The sequence below is a fragment of the Canis lupus genome, chromosome 3, assembly GCF_003254725.2.
Source record: "Canis lupus dingo isolate Sandy chromosome 3, ASM325472v2, whole genome shotgun sequence".
In the NCBI taxonomy this organism is placed as follows: domain Eukaryota; kingdom Metazoa; phylum Chordata; class Mammalia; order Carnivora; family Canidae; genus Canis; species Canis lupus.
Genome location: NC_064245.1, coordinates 14,643,401 through 14,667,898, shown reverse-complemented (window position 1 = coordinate 14,667,898; position 24,498 = coordinate 14,643,401). Strand labels below are relative to the sequence as shown.

At 38.0% G+C, this 24,498-nt stretch overlaps 1 protein-coding gene across 17 annotated transcripts in view; it reads right to left on the bottom strand.

The window, feature by feature from the left end:
- Positions 1–341: 341 nt before the first annotated feature.
- MCTP1 (multiple C2 and transmembrane domain containing 1) overlaps positions 342–24,498 on the bottom strand; it is a 528,482-nt gene continuing 504,325 nt past the window's right edge. For 15 of the 17 annotated variants that reach the window (XM_049108211.1, XM_049108215.1, XM_049108212.1 and 12 more), the window contains 4 exons: positions 19,014–19,123; positions 14,867–14,976; positions 3,379–3,476; positions 342–2,408 (listed from right to left, as the gene is read on the bottom strand). In XM_049108211.1, coding sequence (XP_048964168.1) covers positions 2,337–2,408; positions 3,379–3,476; positions 14,867–14,976; positions 19,014–19,123 — 390 coding nt within the window. In that variant the 3' untranslated portion in view covers positions 342–2,336. The remainder of the gene's footprint in view (positions 2,409–3,378; positions 3,477–14,866; positions 14,977–19,013; positions 19,124–24,498) is intronic. The other 2 variants (XM_049108223.1, XM_049108226.1) reach the window with 1 other exon arrangement.

Here is a 24,498-nt window from a genome sequence, read left to right as displayed (position 1 = left end):
CAAAACTGTACCTATGTGAGAGGGGGAAAGAAATAGTTAAAATTTTATTAGACACAGTTTTTCAGTCTGTGAATGTGGTGGTCTTGAAAGCAATGAAGATGCCTCTGAATATCCTTTCATGCCTCAAGATAGTTCTTACTCTTATGTCAACTTCATTGCATGCTCACTCCTTCGAAGGTGGGTAGTGAGTTTCATACAATGGTCAAGGTTTTAGGGAAGGCCTTATTTGCCCAAACCAAACTAAGTTTCATTTATAAGAATATGCAAACAATCCTCCAGCACTCACAACCAACCACCAAAAAGAGAGAGAGAGAGAAGCAAAGAAAAAGGAGTACTGAGTATACTTAGAAAAGATTTTTTTTTTATTTAATGCAGTGAATGTATAGTCAACATTACCACTGAACTTAACATCTGAAAGTTGGTAGAGTGAAACAAAAATTAGGCATCTGTTAATGGTTACTATGCACTAGGTACATCTGAAATTGTACAATATCAGGCTTGTAGACATTTGAGTAGACACTGTCAGCACGGAACATAAATCTCACACAAGGTATAATCAAAAGGTATTTCAAACAAATTATCCCATCAATAAACTTTCTGTGGCAACATCAACTTTATGGAGTATTATGTCCAAGCAACAAACAGTGATGGTATGCGGATATAAGCATGTCATTATAAACATGGTGAGCTAAATAGAGCATATTGAGGTCAAAGCCTTTCTGTAGAAAGGGAATTCAATTGACATTCTCTTTCAAGCATAGTGTATAAACAGATCAAAATAGTTCTATAATAAGAAATAGTATTTAACAACGTCGCTTTAAAATAAAAATACTTTAAAAATTAGCTTCGATGAGATTAAATTTATCTTTAAAGAATCTTCCTTTAGAGTGAAATATATATTTCTGGCTTCTGGTTTTTCTGTGTTTTTCCATCATAACCCTCCCCCCCTTCACCCTATCCCACTCTATTAATAAAGTAGTGCAAAACATTGTCTACAGCATTTCCAGCCAAGCTTAATCCCCTACCCAGTCAGGGAAGTAAAACATTCTCACCAAATTATTTCTCTCTCCAGAGGTATACTCCCGTGATTTATCAGGGAGTTAGGTACAAAAACTATCATAAGTCTTGGGAATGCAATTTTTAAGTATAGATTCTATGGTAAGTAGTGAAACAGTTTTTTAAAGGCAAACTCCCCCTTCCCCATAAGCAGTTGTGGTTTGTTTTTTGTTTTTTGTTTTTTACAAAATAGGTTTCATGCATTCGTATTATCAAGAATGATTAGTTTTTTTAGAAATGAATGTAATGAAACAACTGGCATATCACTTAGCACACTAGCATTCTTTACATTAAAATTCACACTAATAACAAAAATCATACTCTGCATTAAAGCATTTCAGTAATTTAATGAGAAAGCAGATACTTTCTGCGTGAGAATACTTTTGAGTATTAAATATTTTTAGATGCACAGAGACACCAAAAGCAATACGGATTTAGTTTGCTACTATTTTTGATGACTGAACTGGGTGACTAACTTGCTAACTTGGTACAAATTAAAGTAGTGGTAGGTATAAAAATTCAAATAGGCAATCATGTATAAACCTGGCAGTATTTATTTGTAGTCCTGTAGAGATTTTGAGGTTTCAGATGGAATGATAAGGAATGATAAAAGGTTGGAAGTTTTCTTTGTAGACTGTGGAAGAATTATCTTGACGGAGTGACTGTACCTTTTCTCATTAGTGTAAAATAAGCCAAGTCATAGCTCAATAATTTGCACAGGAATAAAGTCAGGATCTGAAGTCAGAATCTATGTTAAATTGAAATGCATCTGTTCCATAAGTCAGATTTTGGGATTTCCCCCCTTCCCTTTTGAAATGTATAAAACATAGAAAACTGTAATGGATTACTTTTCAGATAAAAAATAGTCACATTAAAAAAAAAAACTTTAAAAATCAAATTGACATTTACATTTTATGTAGATTTAATCAGAGCACAGCTGAGCATTTAATGTAATACTCTGGTTCTTCCACTTGTAATTAGAGAAGTGTATATCTCCCAACGTTACCATTCTTGTATTTGTTGTTTCAGTGTGTTATATTATTATCCACAGCCAACAAGGCTTTCACACAGCAACAGCTAACCCTTTATCAAATGGAGTCTGTACAATGGAAGTATATTTTCAAAGACATATGCCTTTGTACACTATTTACAAATTCTCTCGATCATGATAAAAAGGCAAAATAAATAAAAAGCAGGAAGAAAGGAAATGCTGCTGAGGCTGAAGGCTTTTTCTTTTATCTTCCTGAACAGATGCTGGTCTCCTCAGTGCTGGGAGCTGGCTAGCCAAGATTGTTTTTCTTCCTTTTACACGGGCTATGGGAAGGATCTGGTTTCAGTTCTTGGTATTGCACCTGTTTAAACAGAGTTCAGAGAAAGACTGGTCAGGTGGTCACTTTCTGGCAAAGGCAGGCAAAGCAGAGGAATGAGAGACTGCTTGGAGGCAGGGGTGGGAAGAGTGCTCACCCTGGAAGCTCTAGGAGAACTGCAGCTGGGATGCAGAAAACAATAGAATGATAGAGCAAGAATCAGGAGGGAAATCCTGCCAGAAATTACGTGAGAGCGGTGATGTGAACTTTGGTAACAGGCGCCTCTTCACTGTCAATAACCGAGGACTTTAAAGCAAAAACCATCTTTCTCTTAATTTTGAAAGGCTGGATAATGGTTCCTTGCAATTTACTGTTTGTTTAATTTAGGCTTAATCTCTCTCCAGGCCACTCTCCTGTCAGATACTAAATCAAAAACTCAACTGAAACAAAGGAAGAAAGGTATTGCCGGAACATAGCTTCCAGATTTTGATAAAAACGTTTTTCATTTATTCTGAAAATAATTGATAATTAATAGGCATTAGCCTCCAAGTATTTTAAAGGATGGAGGTGTGCCCGTCTTGAAAAAGCAGTTACTCCTCACCCCACCTCACCCACCAAGGTCTCTAAAATGTACATTTTTAACACTCACTTAATTCCTCCAAATTATGCAAAGAAGTGTTTTTCAAATGTTCTCTGGCAGATTTTGCTTTCATCATCTATATTCCTGTTTCCTCCCTTCAGGTAATGGGGACTTCCCTTCACAAACTCTAAGTGAACCTTCTTTGGAGGAAAATTGCTCCTACAAGCCCTGGTAGGTTCTTGATGCAACCCTCTCTCATTCAACATTACCCATTCTCTATAAAGTTCTTCTTGCATAACACCCCGAGTGGGCTAAACTGCCAAGGGCCTTTTTAACTTTAAGTGGTTCTTCTAAAACCTTTGAAATTAAACGGATGAAAAGCAAAAACCCAATGCCATCCTACATTAAATAGCAGGCATAGTGAAACATACATACCACTTGTACATCTGAAGGGACTCTGGAAAGGAAGTCAAGTAGTTCGTTGTTATCAATTGCATATGGACTCCGAAGCTTTTTTGTGAATTTATTGATGCCTGAAAAAGTGACAGGTTAAACATGAGTGAAATCTCCAAATGTAGGAATCAGAGAAATCACATACTTTTCCATATGCTGCAGTGATTTGAAGATCTAGATTAAGCTGCTCTTCAGTCTTGACTGAACCAATACACCCTGTTTTCTCCTCCCGTCTTCCCTTCCTCCCTCCCTTCTCCCTCCCTTCTTCCAGTTTTCTTTCTTTCTCTCCTTTCCTTTGTCCCCTTCCTAGCTCCATCCCAACTCAATGGTTGCTCTGGTTTTCTCTTTTATTTTAGTGGCTTCTTCCAAGCAGGAAAGGCTTTTTATTTGGGAAACAAAAGGCATCTGGCAAGAATGCGCAGTGCTGTATCTTGCTTTGCCACTCAGTGTCACATTACTTAGAAGCCTTGCTTTAGTGTTCCATCTATGGTGAAACTTTGCAAGGCAAAAGAAGTCTGATTTACTGGTTTTCCCTTTTTTCAAAAGATAAACCTTAACTGGTTTTTGTTTTGTTTTAATGGGAAGAGGTGTTAATGTTATACGAACTAAATGTTTCGAAGACAGTTGTCCTTTTTGCTTTTTCTCAGAATGATCTGAAATGAGAGAGTTTACCACTGGCTTTAAAGATAGATAGATAGATAGATAGATAGATAGATAGATAGATAGATGATAGATAGATAGATAGATAGATAGATAGATAGATAGATAGATAGATAGCTTTAAAGATGATGAAGCAAGAGGACCCTAAACTCTCTTCCTACATATCTGGTGCTGAGAGAAGACTCACTTTGAAGCAGGTAGGAGAGGCCTGGACATAATTTCATGATGAACCTTATCCTCAGTGTGGCAACCTGCTGTCAGGAAGGAACTTAAAAGCTGTAGTAGTTTCTTCTTGAGGAGTGAAAGGTTTGAACCCCACATCAGGCACCCCCCAGCTTTTAACACACGCACCTGTGAGATGATGACCCTCCAAAACATCTACCTTTGAAAACCAATGTGGCTCACTTCTACTATGAGACCAACGAGGCTATAGTGATCTGAGGAAATAGCCCTTAAAGGGCTGGCATGCTTGGAGTCACCTCAGGGCCCCACATGGAAGCAGGTAATTGAGGGGTGCCTGAACTTTGGGAGAGGCTCGTTTACTTGTGTTGGGGCATCAGTCCAAGGGGTAGGCAGGCATCTGAGGAGACACACATTCAAAGGACGGCTGTGGTGCTCTCTGGAGCCAGAGACTGGAGGTCCCATCTTTGCACTTTCCCTCTGCCTTGCTCCAGCTTTTGGATGCTATCTCCACACATTCCCTTTGCCTCACTCCACAGAGTGTCAGTATCTCCGCTACGGAAGCTTTTACACATGTATGGTGCCCCAGTTCTATGTCTGGTTTTACATCTAGGAGGTGGCTCAATAGGGCAGTGTAGGAAGATCTTGAACTCCCCTCCTCCCATGAACATACCAAATCTACAGCTACATATGGAACAGTTCCCTCTGAGAAAGACATGAAAACTAGCTGAGCAACTTCTTCACATTGGGTAAAGGAGAAAAACGCCAAATGGAAGTGGGGAGGAGAAGCTGAGACAAAATCTCATTGTAAACCCTAGCCCAGCAAGGCAACCGACAATCATGACATAACTCACAAACATGGAGCTTCTCTCTCTGAGGAGCAACAGGTTGTACCCTATATCAAGCACCCCAGTTTTTAAGTCCTGTACCTGAGAGATGAGCCCCCAACACATCTGGCTTTGAAAACCATGAGATATAAGGAACTGTAGTGAACTGAGAAATGGCTCAAAAGGCTCCTGTGCAGATTCACTTGCCCCAGGGTGCAGCATAGAAGCAGCCTTTAGAAAAGCACCCAGACTTTAAGCAAATAAATCTCTTTCACATAACTTTAAAACTTCAGCTGGAGGGTTAGGGGCCTGCTGGGATACTTTCTTACTGGTGGGTGACATATTCGTATCCTGTTTGCCTTGTAGAGCTGATGGGTGCCATTTTTACCCACCCGCCCCTGACTGGGAGTCATCATCCTCACATTCTCTCTCTGCCATGCTTCAGAGCACCAACATTTCCTGGAGGGGAGTTTTTACATACATCTGGTGCCTTGGTTTATGTGGCTGCCAGTAAGGGGAACACCTCTTGATTGTTGGGCTCAGTAGGCCAGTGTTGCTTCCATTACTGAATTATATGGGATGCTAACAATCAGACCATTCTTGGCAGACCACCGTCCCCAGTACACTGTATCAGACAGCAGACTGAAAGAGACCCCCAGTCTTTCTGAGAAGAAGCCTATTTATTTATAGAGGAGCTTTGGGCTGCTGTGCAACCCTCTGCTGGCCCACTTCTGAGAGTTTATGGAGTTCTCGTGGAACAGAGTCCAATGGATGCACTCTACACTCTCTGCCTCACTATAGCTTATATGTTGCATCTCCCAGGAAGGAGCTTCTATTCTTGTTTGACACCCTTGACTTTTGTAGCAGGACACTGTGTATCACCTGACTGTGATGGCCCATGGGGCTCATGTTCACAGATCCCACAGGACTATAAGCAAAGAAAACAGAGTTCTCAAACAGCTACCACCCTGAGGACATAGCTAGAGGCAACAGACTCAGATGTTCAGTCTTGGTCACAGACAAAGCTTATCATCATAGTTGCTGCCTGAGGGGTGGGCTTCTAATTAAACATATAAGGGACTGACTGTAAACTCCAGAAACCTTGGAGAGTAGACACTGTGCCATGCTTCAGAGCAGCAGTATCTCTCAGAGGGGAGGTTTTATGTATATCTGGTGCCCTGGTTTTTACAGCTGCCACTGAGGGAATACCCTTTGATCTCCCAGCACTGGTAAGCACGAGGCTTGTATTTCTGAGTCCCACAGGACTGTAACCATTAGAGAGGCAGGCTACCACCCCCCAAGGCAGTGCACAGACATCCAGCTAAAATACATTCATAGTCTATCAGTGAAAGAGACCTATCTGATTTTCCTAGAGCTTCAGGCCTGCACAGCATACTTCAAGTTGGAAATATATCTAGAGGCTTAGAAAAGTGCTCTGAGGACATGTATGCTGCAGGAAGCCATCTTTGTGTTATTGCTACAGTACACTGGCATCTCCTTGAAAGGAATTTACTTACCTACTCATCTGGAGCCCCAATTTTAGCTACTGTCTCCCAGAGTCTAGTGACCAGTGGGGCTTACACTTGTAGTCCTATAGGACTATATATATTTGCATTCTTTAGGAGCTGCTGTCTATGGGTTTGGTTTTTATCCAGCCTAAACCTAGATAATGACTGGTCTTGGCATACCATCAACTATTGGGAGCTATTAAAATAGGTTATTCAGACAATCACACAGGTTAGACAACCAAGAGCTAAGGCAGGGTTGAACAATAATGTTCAACTCCTAAGCAAAGCCAGGTCTTCAAAAATGGGAGAAGGGTTATTTTATCTAATGCATAGAAACCAACACAGACTTGAGGCAAATGAAGAAACAGAGGGATGCGTTCCAGAAGGAAGAAAAAAAGAAAATCTCTGGAAAAAACCTTAATGAAATAGGTAACTAATTTACCTGTTAAAGAGTTCAAAGTGTGGTCATACTGATGCTTACCAAACTCAGAAGAACAGACCACAGTGAGAGCTTCAACAGAGAGACAGAAAATACAAGGAAGTACCAAATAAAAGTCACAGAGCTGAAGAATCCAGTCACTGAACTGAAAAATATGTTAGAAGGGTTCAACAGGAGACTAGATGAAACAGGACTATTGAACTCAAAGATCTGGCAGTGGAATTCAGCCAAGCAGAACAGCAGAAAGGAAAAAAAAAAAAAATGAAACTAAAGACTACTTAAGGGACATGGGGCAAAACTAACCATATTAACATTCACATTATAGGGGTCCCAGAAAGAGGTGTAAAAGGGGACTGAAAACCTTCCTAACCTGTGGAAGGAAATACATGCAAAGCCAGGAAGACCAGAAAGTTCCAAAAAAGGAGGTAAAAAGACCCACACCAAGACACATTATGGTTAAAAAATCAAAAGGGAAAGATGACCAAAAAAAAAAAAAAAAGAATCTTAAAAATAGCAAAACAACCAGGTAAGTACAAGGGAACCCCCATAATGCCATAAGCACATTTTTCAACAAAAACTGCAAGCCAGAAAGAGTGGCACAAAAGTTAAAGGAGTTCATCACCATGAAACTGGCCTTACAAGAAATGTTAAAGGAAGGGACTACATTAAGCTGAAAAAGGGAGGATGCTAATTATAATTAGTTAAGAAAACATTATAGGTCTCATTGGTAATGGTAAATATATAGTAAGGGTAGTAGATTAATCACCTATAAAGTTAGCATGAAGGTTAAAAGACAAACGTTACAAAAATGTAACTATAATAATTAGTTAAGGAATATACAAGATTAAAAGATGTTAAATGTAACATCAGAAACAGAACATGTGGGTGGAGAGTTAAAATATAGAGCTTAAGAATGCATCCAACCTTCCACTGTTGCCAACAGAATAGACTGTTGTAAGTTGTAATATGTAAGCCTCATGATAACTATAAGGCAAAAACCTAAAACTAGATACACAAAAGATAATAAAGCAATCAAAGCATACTACAAAGGAAAGCCATCAAATCACAAAGGAAGACAGCAAAAGAAAAAAAGAACAGAGGGACTACAAGACAGAAAACAACACAATGCCAATAGGTACATACCTATGCAGTAATTAACTGCAAATGAGATAAATTCTCCAGTCAAAACATATCAAATGGCTGAATGGATAAAAAGCAAGACCCATTTATATGTATGCTGCCTAGAAGAGATGCACTTCAGATATAAAGACACAGACTGTGAAAGTGAAGGAATGGAAAAAACATATTCCATGCAAATGAAAACCAAAAGAAAGCTGGGGTAGCTATGCTTACATCAGACAGAACATTTTAAAACAATAATAAGAGACTACGAAGGGGGATCCTTGGGGGGGCACGGCGGTTTGGCGCCTGCCTTTGGCCCAGGGCGCGATCCTGGAGACCCGGAATCGAGTCCCACATCGGGCTCTCGGTGCATGGAGCCTGCTTCTCCCTCTGCCTATGTCTCTGCGACTATCATAAATAAATAAGTGAATGAATGAATGAATGAATAAATAAACTACGAAGGATATTACATAATGAAAAAGGGGTTAACCCAACAAGAGGATATAACATTTTAAAATATTTATACAGCCAACATAGGAGCTCCTGAACTTCTAAAGCAAATATTGACAGATATAAAAGAAGAAATAGCAATATAGTATTACAGTACTGTACTTTTTTTTGAAAATCTTTTTTTTTTTTTTAAGATTTTATTTATTCATGAGAGACACAGAGAAAAAGAGAGAGAGAGGCAGAGACACAGGCAGAAGGAGAAGCAGGCTCCATGCAGGGAGCCCGATGGGGAACTCGATCCCAGGTCTCCAGGATCACACCCTGGGCCGAAGGCAGGTGCTAAACTGCTGAGCCACCCGGGAATCCCCACTAGAGTACTTTAATACCTCACATCAATACCTAGATCATCCAGGCAGAAAACCAATAAGGAAACGTCAGCCTTAAATGACATGTTTGACCACATGAACCTAATGGACATCAATAGAACATCCCATCCAAAAGCAGAAGAATACACGTTCTTCCAAGTGCACATGCAACATTCTCCAGGACAGCTCATGTGTTAAGCCACAAAACAGGTCTTAATAAAGAAGACTGAAATCATATGCATCTTTTTCAACCACCATGGTATGAATACAGAAATCAATTACATGGGGAGGTGGGCAGGGGCATTGGGTGACTGGGTGCCAGGCACTGAGGGGGGTACTTGACGGGATGAGCATTGGACGTTCTACTATATGTTGGCAAATCAAACTCCAATAAAAAGCATACAAAAATCAATTACAAGAAGAAAATTGGAAAATTCACTAGTATGGGGAGATCAAATAACATGCTACTGAACCAATGACTCAATGAAGAAATAAAAGAATGCCTTGAGGAAAATGAAAACAAATACAACATACCAAAATGTATGTGGATACAACCAAAGCAATTCTATGAGGGAAGTTCATAGCAATAAATGCCTACCTCAATAAAAAAAGAAAAATCTCAACCTAATTTTATACCTCACGGACCAACAAACAAAACCCAAAGTTATAGAAGGAAGCTGGTTCTCTGAAAAAATGAGTAAAATGGCAAGCCTTTAGCTAGACTTGCCAAGAAAAAAAGGAAGAACCATATAAAATCAGAACTGAAAGAGGCTATGTTAAACCTGAAACCACAGAAGTATAAAGGATCATAAGACTACACACTAGATACATATAATCTTCTAAGACTGAATCATGAAGAAACAAAATTTCTATTCAGACTGATTACTGGGAAGGCAGCTGAATCAGTAATCAAAAACCTTCCCACAAACAGGACCAGTTTCACTGTTGAATTCTACCAAACATTCAAAGAATAGAATATTTCTTAATCTTCCAAAAACTAGAAGAGAACCCCACACACACACAAAAAGAAAATACAGCCCAATATTCCTGATGAACAGAGATGGGAAAAAAATCAACAAAATATTAGCAATCTGCATTGAATAATTAAAAGTCTTATTTACCACAATTAATTTGGATTTATTCCAGGGATACAAGGACAGTACAACATCTGCAAACCAATCAGTGTCATATGCTATGTTAAGAAAATGAAGGATAAAAATCAGATGATCATCTCAATAGATGCAGAACAGCATTTGACAAAATTCAACATCCATTGATGATAAAAACTTTCCACAAAGTGGATACAGAGGAAACGTACATCAATATAACAAACGGCCATATATGACAATCCATAGCTAACATAGTGATGAAAAACTAAAAGCTTTTTCCCCTAAGTTCAGAAACAAGATAAAGTCCACTCTCACCACTTTTATTCAACAGACTAGTGGGAGTCCTAGCCAGAGTAATCAGCCAAGAAAAATAAAAATACCCAAATTGCAAAGAAAAACTCAGTATGTGCAAATGACATCATGATATATATAGAAGACTAAAGATTCCACCAAAAAACAAAAAACCTAATAAGTGAATTCAATGAAGCTGCAGGATTATGGGGAAGATATAATGAAGAGGATATGACCTACGGTTGACTTGGTTGCTGAACTCACAATTAGAGGTTCCTCACCCACTTTGGTTTTTGAAATGTACATTCTACATTTCAATGAAATGTACTCACAGTGGGAACTGCTCCAAAGACGTAGCCTTGATAAAGTAAGGTGTTACTGAGACCATGTGGACTGTATATGAGACTGAGCCCAGCTAACTCCTCTATGTAAAATTTTAAGATTCTAGTGAGCAAGGGTGGAGATTTACTTGCCTGTGGCCACTCCGGAGAAGCCTCATAAGTCAATTCCCTTGTATATAAAATATACCACCTACCACTCTGAGATGGTCTGCCTCTTTCTTCAGTCTATGCATTCTGTGTACGGGAACCAACTTGCAAACCCAGGATACAAAAATCAGTTAAAAATCTGTTTTGTTTGTATATACTAACAAAGAACTATCAGAAAGAGAAATTAAGAATAATTCCATTCACAGTTGCATCAAAAAGAATAAAATACCCATGAATAAGTTTAATGAACTGAAAGACTTGTATACTGAAAACTCTAAGACATTAATGAAAGAAATTGAAGACAACCTACATAAATGGAAAGATAGTCCATGTTCATGGATTGGAAGAACAGTGTTAAAATGTTGAGGCTACCCAAAAGTAATGTACAGATTTAATGCAATCCTTATCAAAATTTCAATGGCATTTTTTCACAGAAGTAGAACAAACCTAAAATTGGTATGGAAACACAAAAGACCCCAAATAGCCAAAGCAATCTTGAGAAAGACAAAGCTGGAGGCATCATGCTCTCTGATTACAAAGCCATAGTAGTCAAAACAATATGATATTGGCATAAAAACAAATGGATCAATGGAACAGAATAGAAAGTGCAGAAATAAACCCACACATATGTGATCAAGAAATTTATGACAGAGTAGGCAAGAATACACAGTGGAGGAAGGACAGTCTCATAAATGGTGTTAGAAAACTGGACAACCACATGCAAAAGAATGAAACCAGACTATCTTATGTGCAAAAATTAACTCAAAATGGATTAGAGATTTGTATTTAAGACTGGAAGCCATAAAACTCCAAGAAGAAAATAAAGGCAGTAAGCTCCTTGACATCAGTCTTGGAAACATTTCAGATTTGACCCAAGAAGCAAAATCAACAAAAGTAAAAATAAATCAGACTATATCCTACTAAAAAGCTTCTGCACAGCAAAGCAAACTACCAATAAAACAAAAAGGCAACCTATCGCATGGGAGAAGACATTTGCAAATCTTAACTCTGCTATGGGGCTAATAGCCAAAATATATCAAGAACTAATACAACTCAGTAGCAAAAACAAAAACACAATCCAATTAAAAAAATAGGCAAAGGAGAGGATCTAAATTGACATTTTTCCAAGTAAGACCTACAGATAGCCAACTAGTATGTGAAAAGATGCTCAATATCACTATCAGGGAAATGCAATTCAAAAACACCTTGAGATATCACCTCACAACTGTTAGAATGGCTATTACCAAAAAGACAAGGAATAACAAAGTGTTGGCAGGCATTTCTCCACAAGTGTGGAGAAACAGAAACCCTCATTCACTGTTGGTGGAAGTGTAAACTGCTGCACCACGGAATACAGTATGTATAGTCCTGAAAGAAAGAAAAGTGGTACTGCCCTACATTCCTGCAATTCTACTTCTGGACATTTATCCAAAGAAAACAAAAACACTAACTCAAGAAGATAAATACACCCTCCTGGCACATGTTCACTGCAGCCCTGTTTATATAATAGCCAAGACACGGAAACAACCTAAGTGTCCACTGACAGATGAATGGATAAAGGAAATATTGTCTATGTATATACAGTGGACTATTAACCATAAAAATTAAGGAAATTTTGCCATTTGCAACAATGGAGGTGGGCCTTGAAAGCATTATGCTAAGTGAAATGAGTCAAATAAATAAGCCAAACTCATAGATCCAGACTTCGCATTTTGTGTATGTTTAGTTACCCGAGGCAGCAAGTGGGAAGATGGGTGAAATGGGTGAAGGGATACAAATTTTCAGTTACTAAATAAGTGACAGGGATGTAATTTATAGCATGAGGACTACAGTTAACAATACTGTATTGCATATCTGAAAGTTGCTAAGAGAGTAGATCTTAAAAGTTCTCACCATGGGGGAAGAAAATGTTTCCGTTTCTACATCTCTGGCATTGAGATTTTCAGGAAGCAATTTTCCTTTTAAATTACACAAAATTTAAATTTAATGCTTGCAAAAGATGCTGTGATTGACTTACTTGGATCACTTTTGGAATAGAACAGCCAAGAACCATTACAGATGAGCCATATCTACCCATACTAAATTATTCAACAGTTAATCCTCTGCACTACCTGAAGAGCAAATGTGACTGAGGGGTACATATAGATGAAATTGGAGCTATTATAGAAACAAAAACTTTAATGAGATAGAGGTGTTGAAACAATATATAAAACCAGAAGCATCTATTCTACACATTGTATGATATAAGGTAGGATTTCAATGGGATAGGTCTACTCTTTGAAATTTATATTGCACTTAATATATGACCAAGCATATTCACATATGAAAAAATAAATTAACAGCTTTATATGAAGTCAACAGGCTCGTAAAGACTGGACCATAAGTTAGAACATCTTGGCTCTTCTTCAGGAAGCCAGCAGAATAAACATCTTTTGCATTCTTGATTTTGGTCCGTCTCCCCATGTGAGACCCATGTCTTAAATTTCTAGTTAATATTTCAGCAATCACATAGCACTGAAGAAATACTGTTCTTGTTTTATTTCTTTTGGTGAAACAAGAGGCCCGGGCACATTCTCTAAGAATTACATTTAAGACAGAGCCAGTGAGGCCACCCCAGGTTACAGAGCCAGATGTCTGCCATGGGTTCCAGTTTCTAAGAACGCTGGGGGAAAAAAACCCAGAAATTCATCAACTATCACAATGGAGACAGCAGATCTGACCCTAGGAAGGTTAGAGATAATAAAGTGGCACACCTATTGCCTTACCCCGAATTCCTTCAATAAAAAGCATCTGTTTTATACATCAAAAGAAGGAATGAAAGTTGAGGGTTTGAATACACCGAGGGAAGAAATGCCTCCGTCCTTGTTTAACTAAACAAGTGAAAGTACTATCTTATTTGAAACTGTTCAAATTATAAGAAGGGAAAAAATAATCATTATTCCTCCCTCCCCGAGCTATAAAGGTAAGGGGAGTGATGATAAAGGGTAAGAGGGCTTACTCAGGACATGACAACATAGGCCAAAAAGAACAGAGAAATAGGAATCTTAAAACTGTAGGGTGTGGGGACCTCAGACCCCTCTGTCACTTTATTCACACATCTCTCTTAAAGTCTTAAAATAATAAAACATTCCTTCTGACCTTTTTGCTTTTAGTGTAAACATATGTTTTCTGGAATTAACACCCAGTTTGGTTCTTTGCATTTTGTGTATGTTTAGCAATCTTATGTGTGTGCAGGCCGGTGGTTAAGTAAAGAATCCTACTTCTAGCTGGTCTTGTATATATATGTATATCATTAATGTAGTTTTATAAATTAGTCCATTGTAGACACTGACCATTTTCTTCAAAGCACAAATTTTCTCAGATAAGGAAGAGGAACCCGAAAACAATGCAGAATGCTGAAACTATCACCTAAGTGGAATCTAGGGCCACAGGAACTGTTGGCATTGCAGCATTACTGCATTAAAAATTAGGACTGGAAAAATATCACCTTTAAAGTGGGTTTTTGCAGAAGCACTTTTGTTTAGTACACATAAAGCAGATTTCTTATTCCTAAGCAACCTGTCAGTGCCAAGGACCCTCTTCCTGCATCCTAAAGGTGACCTCTTAAATAGGCGGCCATATATAGTCCCATGTTTACGGACGCTTCTACAAGATAAAGTACCACAGCACAAAAGCATATTGTCCTAAATGCACCATACGGATCGAAATGCCTCTGTTTACGTATAAGTGGTAAAAATAAATCAGAATGATATCTAGACAAAGCTACACTTTGATATATGAAGAATCTGCACAACTACATGTTTACAGTATGATGGAGCCTATGGTGCCAGATAAGAAAAATGCATTTTGTAGGTAGACCTAAATCTTTATACTGTTGTGATTTTTAACTGACCTGTCTCTTTTCATCATGGAGTAGCTTCATGATCATAAATATAGGGAACTACTGACAGTATAACTCATCCCTTAAAAATAGTTCGTTCCTAGTATCTAAGACAGTTTAAAAAAAAAAAAAAAAAAAAGGCTTTACTTACCCCAGACAAGGACAATGTATCTCAGTGGAATGAAGTACAGGATGACTGTGAACACACAGAGGGCTACAATGGCCAGCCAGCTTAAGAATGGGACTGTCCAGTTGAAAGTACTGAATGAGAAAGTAACACGTCAGCAATCTGAGCACTTCATATACTCTTTTCAAACAAAGATTAAAATAAAGTGATTCTGACTCAGACTCTGGACGAGGGATCTAGTAAGACTGCATTTCTCTCTGGAATAGAAGGCAATTGTAGTAGCCTGTCAGAGGACACAGGTTAGTCAGTGTGCTGTTTCATGAAAGCAGGGCCCATGTGAAAGGTCTGGCTTCCAACCCTTCCAGATTGTCCCAGGGGACTTTACGGTCTGAAGTTGCACTAGTTGGGTGACTCCTTATGTGGCTCAAAAAAAAAAATTTTTTTTAAATGTGTTTTTCTACCTCTTTGTGTGTATGTGTGTTTTTCTACTTCTAAAACTAGTAGCCAATCTTGTTTTCTCCAGATTTTCATAGAGGAGAATGCCCCTGGGCCTACCATTCATTCTTTTTTCAACTCACACTGGATTGCAGACACTGGAAATAAAATGTCAGCAATTGTCTGTAGAGTTAACGCTCACACTGTTGTGTAAATCCTCTCAGGTTTAGAATTCCTTTGAGGAATACTCACTTTTCACTTCAGTTATGTTTCAATGGATCTAGAAGTCAGGAAGGGGAACAGGGTAGTTAGCCTTGTAAAAATTTACCTGCCATCATTGCCTTTCCCAGAAATACAGAGATAATTAAGAAATAAAGTCAGTATGGACTACTATTCTCTCTGGGTTATTTCTGGCAAAGGAGAGCACGCGCAGTACATATGTTGGAAAGACTGTGAAAATGGAGTGTAAGCTGGCACAATGGGTCATAGCAGGGCCTGGCTGATGGGTCTGCAGTGTTCCCATACTGCTGATGATGGATAATGTAGAGGGTTGGGGAAGGCTGCAAGACTATGTGTTGACAGTGAGAAAACATCAGAACAAAGAGCCAAAAAAAGGGATCAATGAACAAAAATGGGGGAAGGGGTTACCAAAAAGACAGTACTAAGAAGATGGGAAGGAATGTAGTGGAACAACAACAAAAAAAAGACAGAAAAGGTAAAAATAGGTGCCAAAAATCAGGGAAATGGGACATGAAAAGACTGTAATGATTTAGCAGCTTTTGTGTAGATAATCTGTAGTGAATCTCATAGTTTTTAAGAGAGAGAGAGAGTGGCAAAATAATAAAACAGAACCATTGCATGGAGTCATCAGTGTCGGGTATATAACCATGTCACCATGTGTGGGCGTACAGTTGGCTCAACAACCAGCCTCTCAGGAGCATCTAACACATACCACTGGGGGACCCTTCATCGTTTAATGAAAAAAGAGCAGAGGAAGTATGTGATCTGCATTCAAAGCCTAGATTCTCCTCTGTGACTTAAGATGAATCAACCTTTCTATGCCTCAACTTCCCACTTGAAAAGTGAGGACAACTTCTATTGTAACAAGAGGGACTGGTAGTGATGTTTATTGGACCAAAATGATGTTTTTAGAGCTAATCAACTCTAGGAGTCTATTGCAGTGACAAGGGCCACAAAGACACTTCAAGAAAATATGAAATTCCATGTGATATGGATATATGACTATTTTTAATGTTCTCTCATTTCCTGGTAACATATGTTATGTGCACCTGGGTGGGGCGGGGGGAGTTATCCAGGGCAGATTTTGATCCACTAAAGGATGATTAAGGGGTCTTCTTCCTATATTTCGCTTCAGCATAACACTTAGGAGTGAATATTTAGCTCTGTGGGCCAATAGCTTGCCTTTTGTGTCCATTTAAGGTCCAGTGTTTTCTAAACATGTGTTTTCTAGTAAAAGAGTCAAAATTAGATCAGTCTCATCTTGTTTTCAGTAACTCTTGGGGTCTGGCTTTCCTCTTTGTCTTTTTCCTCCCATGGCCAGAGTGAGCACCCTGTTTAACTGTCACCTGTAAAGGATCATGCCTTCCTTCCCTCACTGACACCTGTGCTTCCCTTGCTTCTGCCCATTTGTGGAGAGAACAGAAGGCTGAGGGTCTGCTTGCTTTCCTGGGGCTCAGCTCAGAGCCATCCATCAACACTCCTCAGTGTGCAAGGGCACTGGCTCTTCAGTCAGAAAACCCTTTTTCTGGGCAGCTTCCCTGAAGGGCTCCCTGTGTTCTTCTTTCTCGTCTTGGAAGGATAAATGGCAAGGAATCCTTACCAGTGTAGCTAATGTCAGAAAAAAAAAAAAAAAAGACTGCCCTTTTCTATTTCCACAGTGCATCATGAAAACTAAATCTAGACTATGATCTTCCCCCAAAAAAGATGCAATTCAAGAAAGTTCTGGAATGATTATTTAGTAACAAGATGTGGTAATTATAGAGGCTTTTCACTTGGTACTTAATGATTGCTTCTGAATCTGCTTTCTGGGTAGATGCATTTTATCTCATGTGACCCCAGGGGACTTTCTCCTTTTTAATATTCAAAAAAATTGTGCAGAAAAGATGGCTCATGTAAGACTCACTGGATCCTATGCAGGTTCTATACATCACCCTATACCTATACCTTTGTCCGTACCTGTTCTACAAAACTCAGTTCTTCCCAAGGCTGGTCCACAGCCAGGATCTGATCAGATACTTCAACTGGCTATGATGTTCTCCAGGCAAGCACCTGACGCCCCCTACCACCCGGAGTTAAAAAGAAACCTCTTCCCCGCAGGCATCAATTTGCCTGACCTCAGAGCTGACCCAGCACTTATGGTATAAATGGGATACTTCCATCAGGTATCAACACACAGCGTACCTCAGAGACAGGACAATACTCAAAAGGGAAATGCCCTATTTAGGACGTACACTATGCTTTAGTGGGCAGGGTGTGTGGAACAAAGGAACATTCTTAGAAATGTAAATAACATGGAAAGGAAGAATAAAAGAGATGTAGGAATCAGTCTTCCGAAGTCAGACACTGAAGCCTGCTATACACGTGGAGTGAGAGGGAGGCTGTTCTAACATGATATAAAAAAGTGGAAACTCAGCACCAATGCATATGTGGAAATGTATTTAAAAAGTATACAAAGTAAAATGCATTATTCCCTGAAACATGAAAAGCACTAGGTGAATGTCTCACACCTTTCGTTTTAATAATTTACTCCTTTCAAATGTGTATGTCCAAGGATTCAAATCTGCAGAACACTTTTGTGAATAATAATATAAATAAACAACAATGAGTTAATACGTGAAGCAAGGAATGTAGGCTTAACTGGATCTACAACACCCCTTCTTGAATGGACTGTAGGAATCATTACACAGGCCAATTTTCACACTTTAGTAGTATGGGGCCATCATATATCTTTTTTTTTTTTTTTTGCCTTCATATATCTTAACTGATCGTCAATCCTTATAAAACCACTTTATTGAATTTATAGAGAGTTGTTTTTAAAAGTTCACTAGTAAATAAAATTCAAGTAAAATGCAAATAACCTAAAATTAAGACTAAATTCTTATATTAGGAACATTCTTACAGTCTTAATTTTACATTGGCTTTCAACAAAACTATTTTAGATTAGGAAAGGGAATGCTTTTTTTTAATTTTTAAAAGGGCATTAGTTTATTTCATCTGTAACTATGATCTCAACTATTTAAATACATAAATTTGAAAATATTTTTGCAGGGAGCTATATAAAATACTATTTAAAAAAATTTTTTAGAGCTCCTTGACAGTATAAGTCAACCAATAATAAAATGAAGATGTGTCTTGGTTACCTGAAATTCTCATCTAGCTTGGTTTATTTTTTTCCTATCACGATTTCATACTCCATTTAAGAACAAAGTCTTTCACTTGAAAATGTGCTAAAATTTAGGACGGTGTTATTTCTTCAAAGCTACAAGTAGGACTTCTTTCCAACCAATATGTTCTAAATTTCAGGAAGGAAATTGACAGAACTTTCATAAAACCAAAGACTGGCAGAAACAAAGTAAATAATGAAGAAACTGAGCAACAGATCACCCAGAAGGAGTATCCCCTGCCAAAAAGAATGTGGCATTTCACCCTCTGAAAAACAAACGGACACTCTGTCCCACAGAAGGCCAGGGCTCACATGTCAGCATCACTCACTCACTTCTTTATCCTTTCGCCAAAGGAAGCCACTTCATCTAGGATGTTCTGGACACTGATACAGACCTCCTGGATGGCATAGATTTTATTTATAAATCCCTTTTTTTCACTGTCCTAAAATACAATTAAGAAAAAAAGAGAGATTCTGTGTGAGTAAAGATATTCTTCAGTGCTTGAATTCTTTGAATTGTCCCTGTCACATTTTTAAACTTAAATAAACTTCGCCTCTGTAGTTACATACAAATGGATGATTAGAACCCTTGAAATTTTCAGAATATAAAGGGAGATGGAGGAGGAAGGGCCCCCAGCATCGTGGACCTATGTCAAAATAAAGGTGGTTGCAAAGCAGGAGACTCAGATTGTGTTGACATTGCCCTGATGAACAGAAACGTTTTAGCCAGCGTTGGGGCATGGGGAAGGATGTAAAGGTGTTAGGGAGAGGGCAAATCTCTGAATGACCAAATCTGGAAGACCTGTGAGCAATTAAAATGGGGCGAGGGAGCCGGTAGGAAAACAAGGTCAACTGACACTCATTAAGTAGACACTTCCTAAATAGTGGCTTAGGAAGACCAGATACAAGGTAAGCCTTGCCCACCTCCTAAGTGTAATAGTCACATACTTGACACAATAGCATACACTATTTTCGGGTTCTAACTAAACATTTTTCTCTCTTGGTAGTTAGTTCTTCATTTTAAAACTTGTCCTGGATTTTAAGCAAAGCTGGTGTGCTCCAGGGAATGGGTGGGTGGGATGGAGTATAAAGCACCCAGAGAATGGTGTGAGCCTGGGGGAAATGTGCACATTTTGTAATTTTAGACCTAGAGGAAGAAATAGTGGTGGCCTTTCACGATTGAAATTTCTGCTTAGTAGCCTGGCACCACAGGCACTTGCCTAGGCTGTTTGGTGGAGACCATCCAACCCTGATTCCATGACTCCATTCCTCCATGCCAGCTTGAATATCTATGGAAATGTAGATCCAATTTCATTACTTTAACTTCTTTTGAACACTTCCGCACTGTGCCAGAACACTTGAGACCTCATGTGGCAGTCAGTGCTTGCTGAAAGCAGCCAGAAAGCTAGAATAATAATGTCGTCATGTTGCACATTTACATACTGACTTTCACTTCAGAAAAGTCTAAAGCACTTTGCACTGTGAACATGGCTGGGCCTGGCATCCTGCCACCTGAGAAACTGAGGCCGAGTGAATGACAGGTGTATATGCAGCCTCCAAGAACACCAGTGGGACTGAAGACATGGAGGCCAGTTTCAAACACAATCTTTAGGTAGAAGTCACTCAGAGTCTTCATTTTAAATAGAAGTCCCATGGGAGATACTTGTCTACATTATTCATCTTGCTCATGCCAAGTTGGACCGTCAGACAATGAGGTAGATGAGAACATAAGGCTCAAAGTATACAGAACAGTTCTGTACTCTCAGGGTCCCCATTAGTCACCCTTCACTTGTCATTATAGACATGGATGCATCAATTTCTTGTCTTTTTTCCCTCCCTAGCAATAAAACAAAGTGCATTAATTTCACCTATGCAATCGTACACTTTAGGGGAAAAAAAAAGGGATATCCAGTGGCTGCTTCTGTTCTTTCCAAATTACAAAGCTGGTCTGTTCTAATCTCATGGCCTTCAGTGTTTTCTCTCTCGAGCACTGGTTAAATTCATTTACGTCTATGAAGGAAAGTACTCTTAACAAATATGTTTTCTACATACAGAATAAATCAAGCTGGAGTCGAAAACGGCTGGTTACACAATCAAAACTCATTGAAAATAATGCCTTATCAGTTTGAAAGGATCACGTGAAAAAATATTTTCACAATAGCAATAAAACCTAAAATCACACACACACAAAAAAAACCTATAATCACTTAGGCATAACCATAGTAAGAAATGTACATAATCAACATTAAGAAAATAGAGGTATGGTGTTTCTGCACCAGAATGCTGATTATTAAAAGGATGTATTCTTTTCTTCTGGTGAACATATAGGTTTAGTGCATTTTCAAGCAAATCCTAATTTGTTTGGAATGCAGTGAAATGGGGAGAATTTGATAAATTTGTTTGGAAGAATAAATTGAGTACCATAGCCAAGAAATTTTTGCAAAAGAGAAATAATGAGAAGGCATTTATTGTACCAGATATTTAAGTAATTAAAATATAAAAGAGGAACATTGAAAAAGAGATTGTTTATGATAAAGCACCATCACAAATCCACCATAGAGATGAAAATAGTATGATACTGGGTACTTGTATTAACTCTTTGCAGAAAATTATGTTAAATCCTACCTTAATAGGTTCTCAAATCTACTTGACATAGCCCAATTCTACCTCAGATCTACCTCACATACATAGCCCCAAAACATTCTAGATTAATTAAAGAGCAAAAAGCTAAAGGTGAATTATAAAAATAGAAGAAAATTTAGGTAGGTTATTTAGTGATCTTGGAATAGGAAATAACTTTTAAACATACAAGCAGTGAAGGAAGTCACGAAGGAAAAAAAATGGATAGCAGGAGTTACATATAAAAAACTCATGATGTCAAAAATCCTCATTTAAATTTATTTTTTTCCTCATTTAAATTTAAATTTAAAAGGGTGAGTGGGGAAAAAATCTGTAACAAATACGACAAATCAAGGGATGGGATTTCTGATATATTCAATTAATATCCGAAAGAACATCTCTGCAGTTTTGTTCATAACAACAACAACAACAAAAAAAAAAATCACTGACACGTTGGGTGGAATTATGGTACATACAATGATAGACTATTATGAAATTGCAAAATATTTTTTTATGATTTTATTTATGTATTCATAGAGACACACACAGAGAGAGAGGCAGAGACACAGGCAGAGGGAGAAGCAGGCTCCATGCAGAGAGCCCAACATGGGACTCGATCCAGGGTCTCCAGGATCACACCCTGGGCTGCAGGCAGCGCTAAACTGCTGCGCCACCGGGGCTGCCCGCAAAATACTATTTAAAGAGAGTAATAACAAGAAAAATACTTATGATCTAACAGAAACTGGGATGGAGACAGGAGGCAGGGGGAAAACGTAAATGTGAGATAGAATATAATCCAAACGTTTTTTTGAACTGGGTAGGCTAGAGAAAAGATGAAGTGAAGGTGTCAAAATATTAAAGGTAATGAAAGTTTATTTTCTTCTTCATATCTTCCTATAATAATAATTCTTTGCAGTTAACATGTTTTACTTTTGTAACCAGACTATTTCCCTGAATTTCTCCAATATCATCAACTGAAGGAACATGAGTAGAAGAAATTAAGGAATTGGCACTCGTTGATCATATTAGGTTGATCATATTAGGTGGTTTGTCTGTTTTTTTCTTAATGTATTTTTTGTATTTTTATACCTATCTAAATTTTTTTTCAGAAAGTAGCAGAATATAAACAGATACGCATTGAGCTTTATAACATGCGTTTCACATGCTCTTTTGGTCTTCACGATCATCCTACAACATAGTTATTTTTTTGCACTCTACAGAAGAAGAAACGGAGGATCCGAGAAAAGTGACAGCTTAGATTAGGACTATGACAGGCCAACTCCAGACCCTATTCTCTCCATAACATACCATGTTACCTTATCATCCTACCCAGGAAGCTTTTCATTCCCACCCAGAATCCCTGTGTGATCAACAAAAACAAAAGACTTGAAAACATTCAGAAACTTACATTGTAGCCACCACAATCAGCAAGATAATAAAATTTGAAAACTTGATTCAACAGGAGGAAGTGAAAGATGTGTTAGAAACCACCAGATGTAATGTCAATAATGCAGTGTGCGAATATTAAATACAGGATCTTCTTAAGATGTGTCACTGACGGCATCTACAAGAACTATTTTTAGTAGAGACTTTAAAAACAATGTGCTGATGTAGGATTACTAGCTGAGGAATTTTTAAAATTTGCTAACTCCTAATTTTCTATTTCTTTTGTATTCCCACTCCATTACCCAGCCCCTCACCCCCAAACACCAAAAACCAAAATAAGATGGTCTGTAATGTTGACAAAGTTTTGAAAAGCAAATGCTTGGGGATAAAATTTTTATTTTAAAATCTCTTTCATCAAATCCTATATTCCTCCACTGTGGTCCCCAACCAATGAAGTAATTACTCTTTATATACAGTATACGACCCAAAACTGCAATGGGTAATGGAATTGCTCTGTGTTGCATTCCAATATTTCACACTTTTTTCACTAATGTTCAATACTTTATTAGTAGAGAATAAATTGGTACATTTCTTTTATTGTCGTTTTTGCTTTCCTTTATAAACCAGCTTGGATGAAAGAAATATCATAGGGTAGTTAATCATCCAAAGGCTTCGTAGTGACACTGGTTGGTTGGTTTTTTTTTTTTTTAATGCATTATTAAGGTTTCTTTTGAAGATGTAAAAAAAAAAATTTACCCATAAAAAAGAGCTATAACTGTAAATCTAAGAACATGTGAGATTTATATCATACAACTTTTTCTAATGGCTCTAATATAATTTTTAAAAATCTTATTATATTTTAAATAGTCCACAAAACATCAATAACTGCAAACTTGAAATACAGTGATTCTTTCCTATTCACCTATTTTACGATCACATATCACAACAGAAAATTAACTAGATTTTTCCAAAGAAGTATCTACTTCCTAGCTTTGATATATTTAGGAAAATCTAAAGATCTAAAGAATCAATAGGAGTACCTTACATATTTAGAGCATCGTCCATTGACTGTCAAACCAAAATAACAAGTGCCCTATTCATTGGACCTGTTCTGAATGGGAACAAAAACCCAAAGTGATAGGTGTCAGGGGGTGCGTATTGTGTGGCTGGGTTCCTCATGCATCCAGCTGCATCCCGCCCTGGTCTGTGAATGGTATTTAGGGGCCCTGCCAAAGTAGTCACTGTCAGCCCCATTCACATGATAGAAAACAGATCTGTTGGACACCTATATTGTTTTGATCACAACAAATATGTAATATATGTTCCTTCCCCATATTTGTTCTAAAATTAATATTATTTCAGTTACTTTCTAGAGTGAGAGAATATCTTAAGAGTGCAAGAAAGAAAGAAAGAAAGAAAGAAAGAAAGAAAGAAAGAAAAGAATGGAAAAAAGAAAAGAATTGCAAGGAAGCAGCTGTTGACTCTTATGCCAGGAGAAGCATAAAATGAAAGTGACCAAGCAAACCAGGGCATACGATCACCTTACCTATTATTTCCTAGAGGAAGCATTCAGGTTTTCCACCCCAAAGAGCTAATCTTGATTACAATTTTGCTTTTCCTTTAAGGTCTTGATATGTAACCTCTGGCAAAGTGTAAGCACTAAGATTGATACTTGCTATGAGACATAATTGTTATAGTTTACTATTGACTATAGCTCTTCTGTGAGCAAATATAGTCTCACATAGCACAGTGTACAATTGTGTTTGGAATATGTCTAGGTTGCCTGTGATTTATTTTTTATGCTAAAGATGGC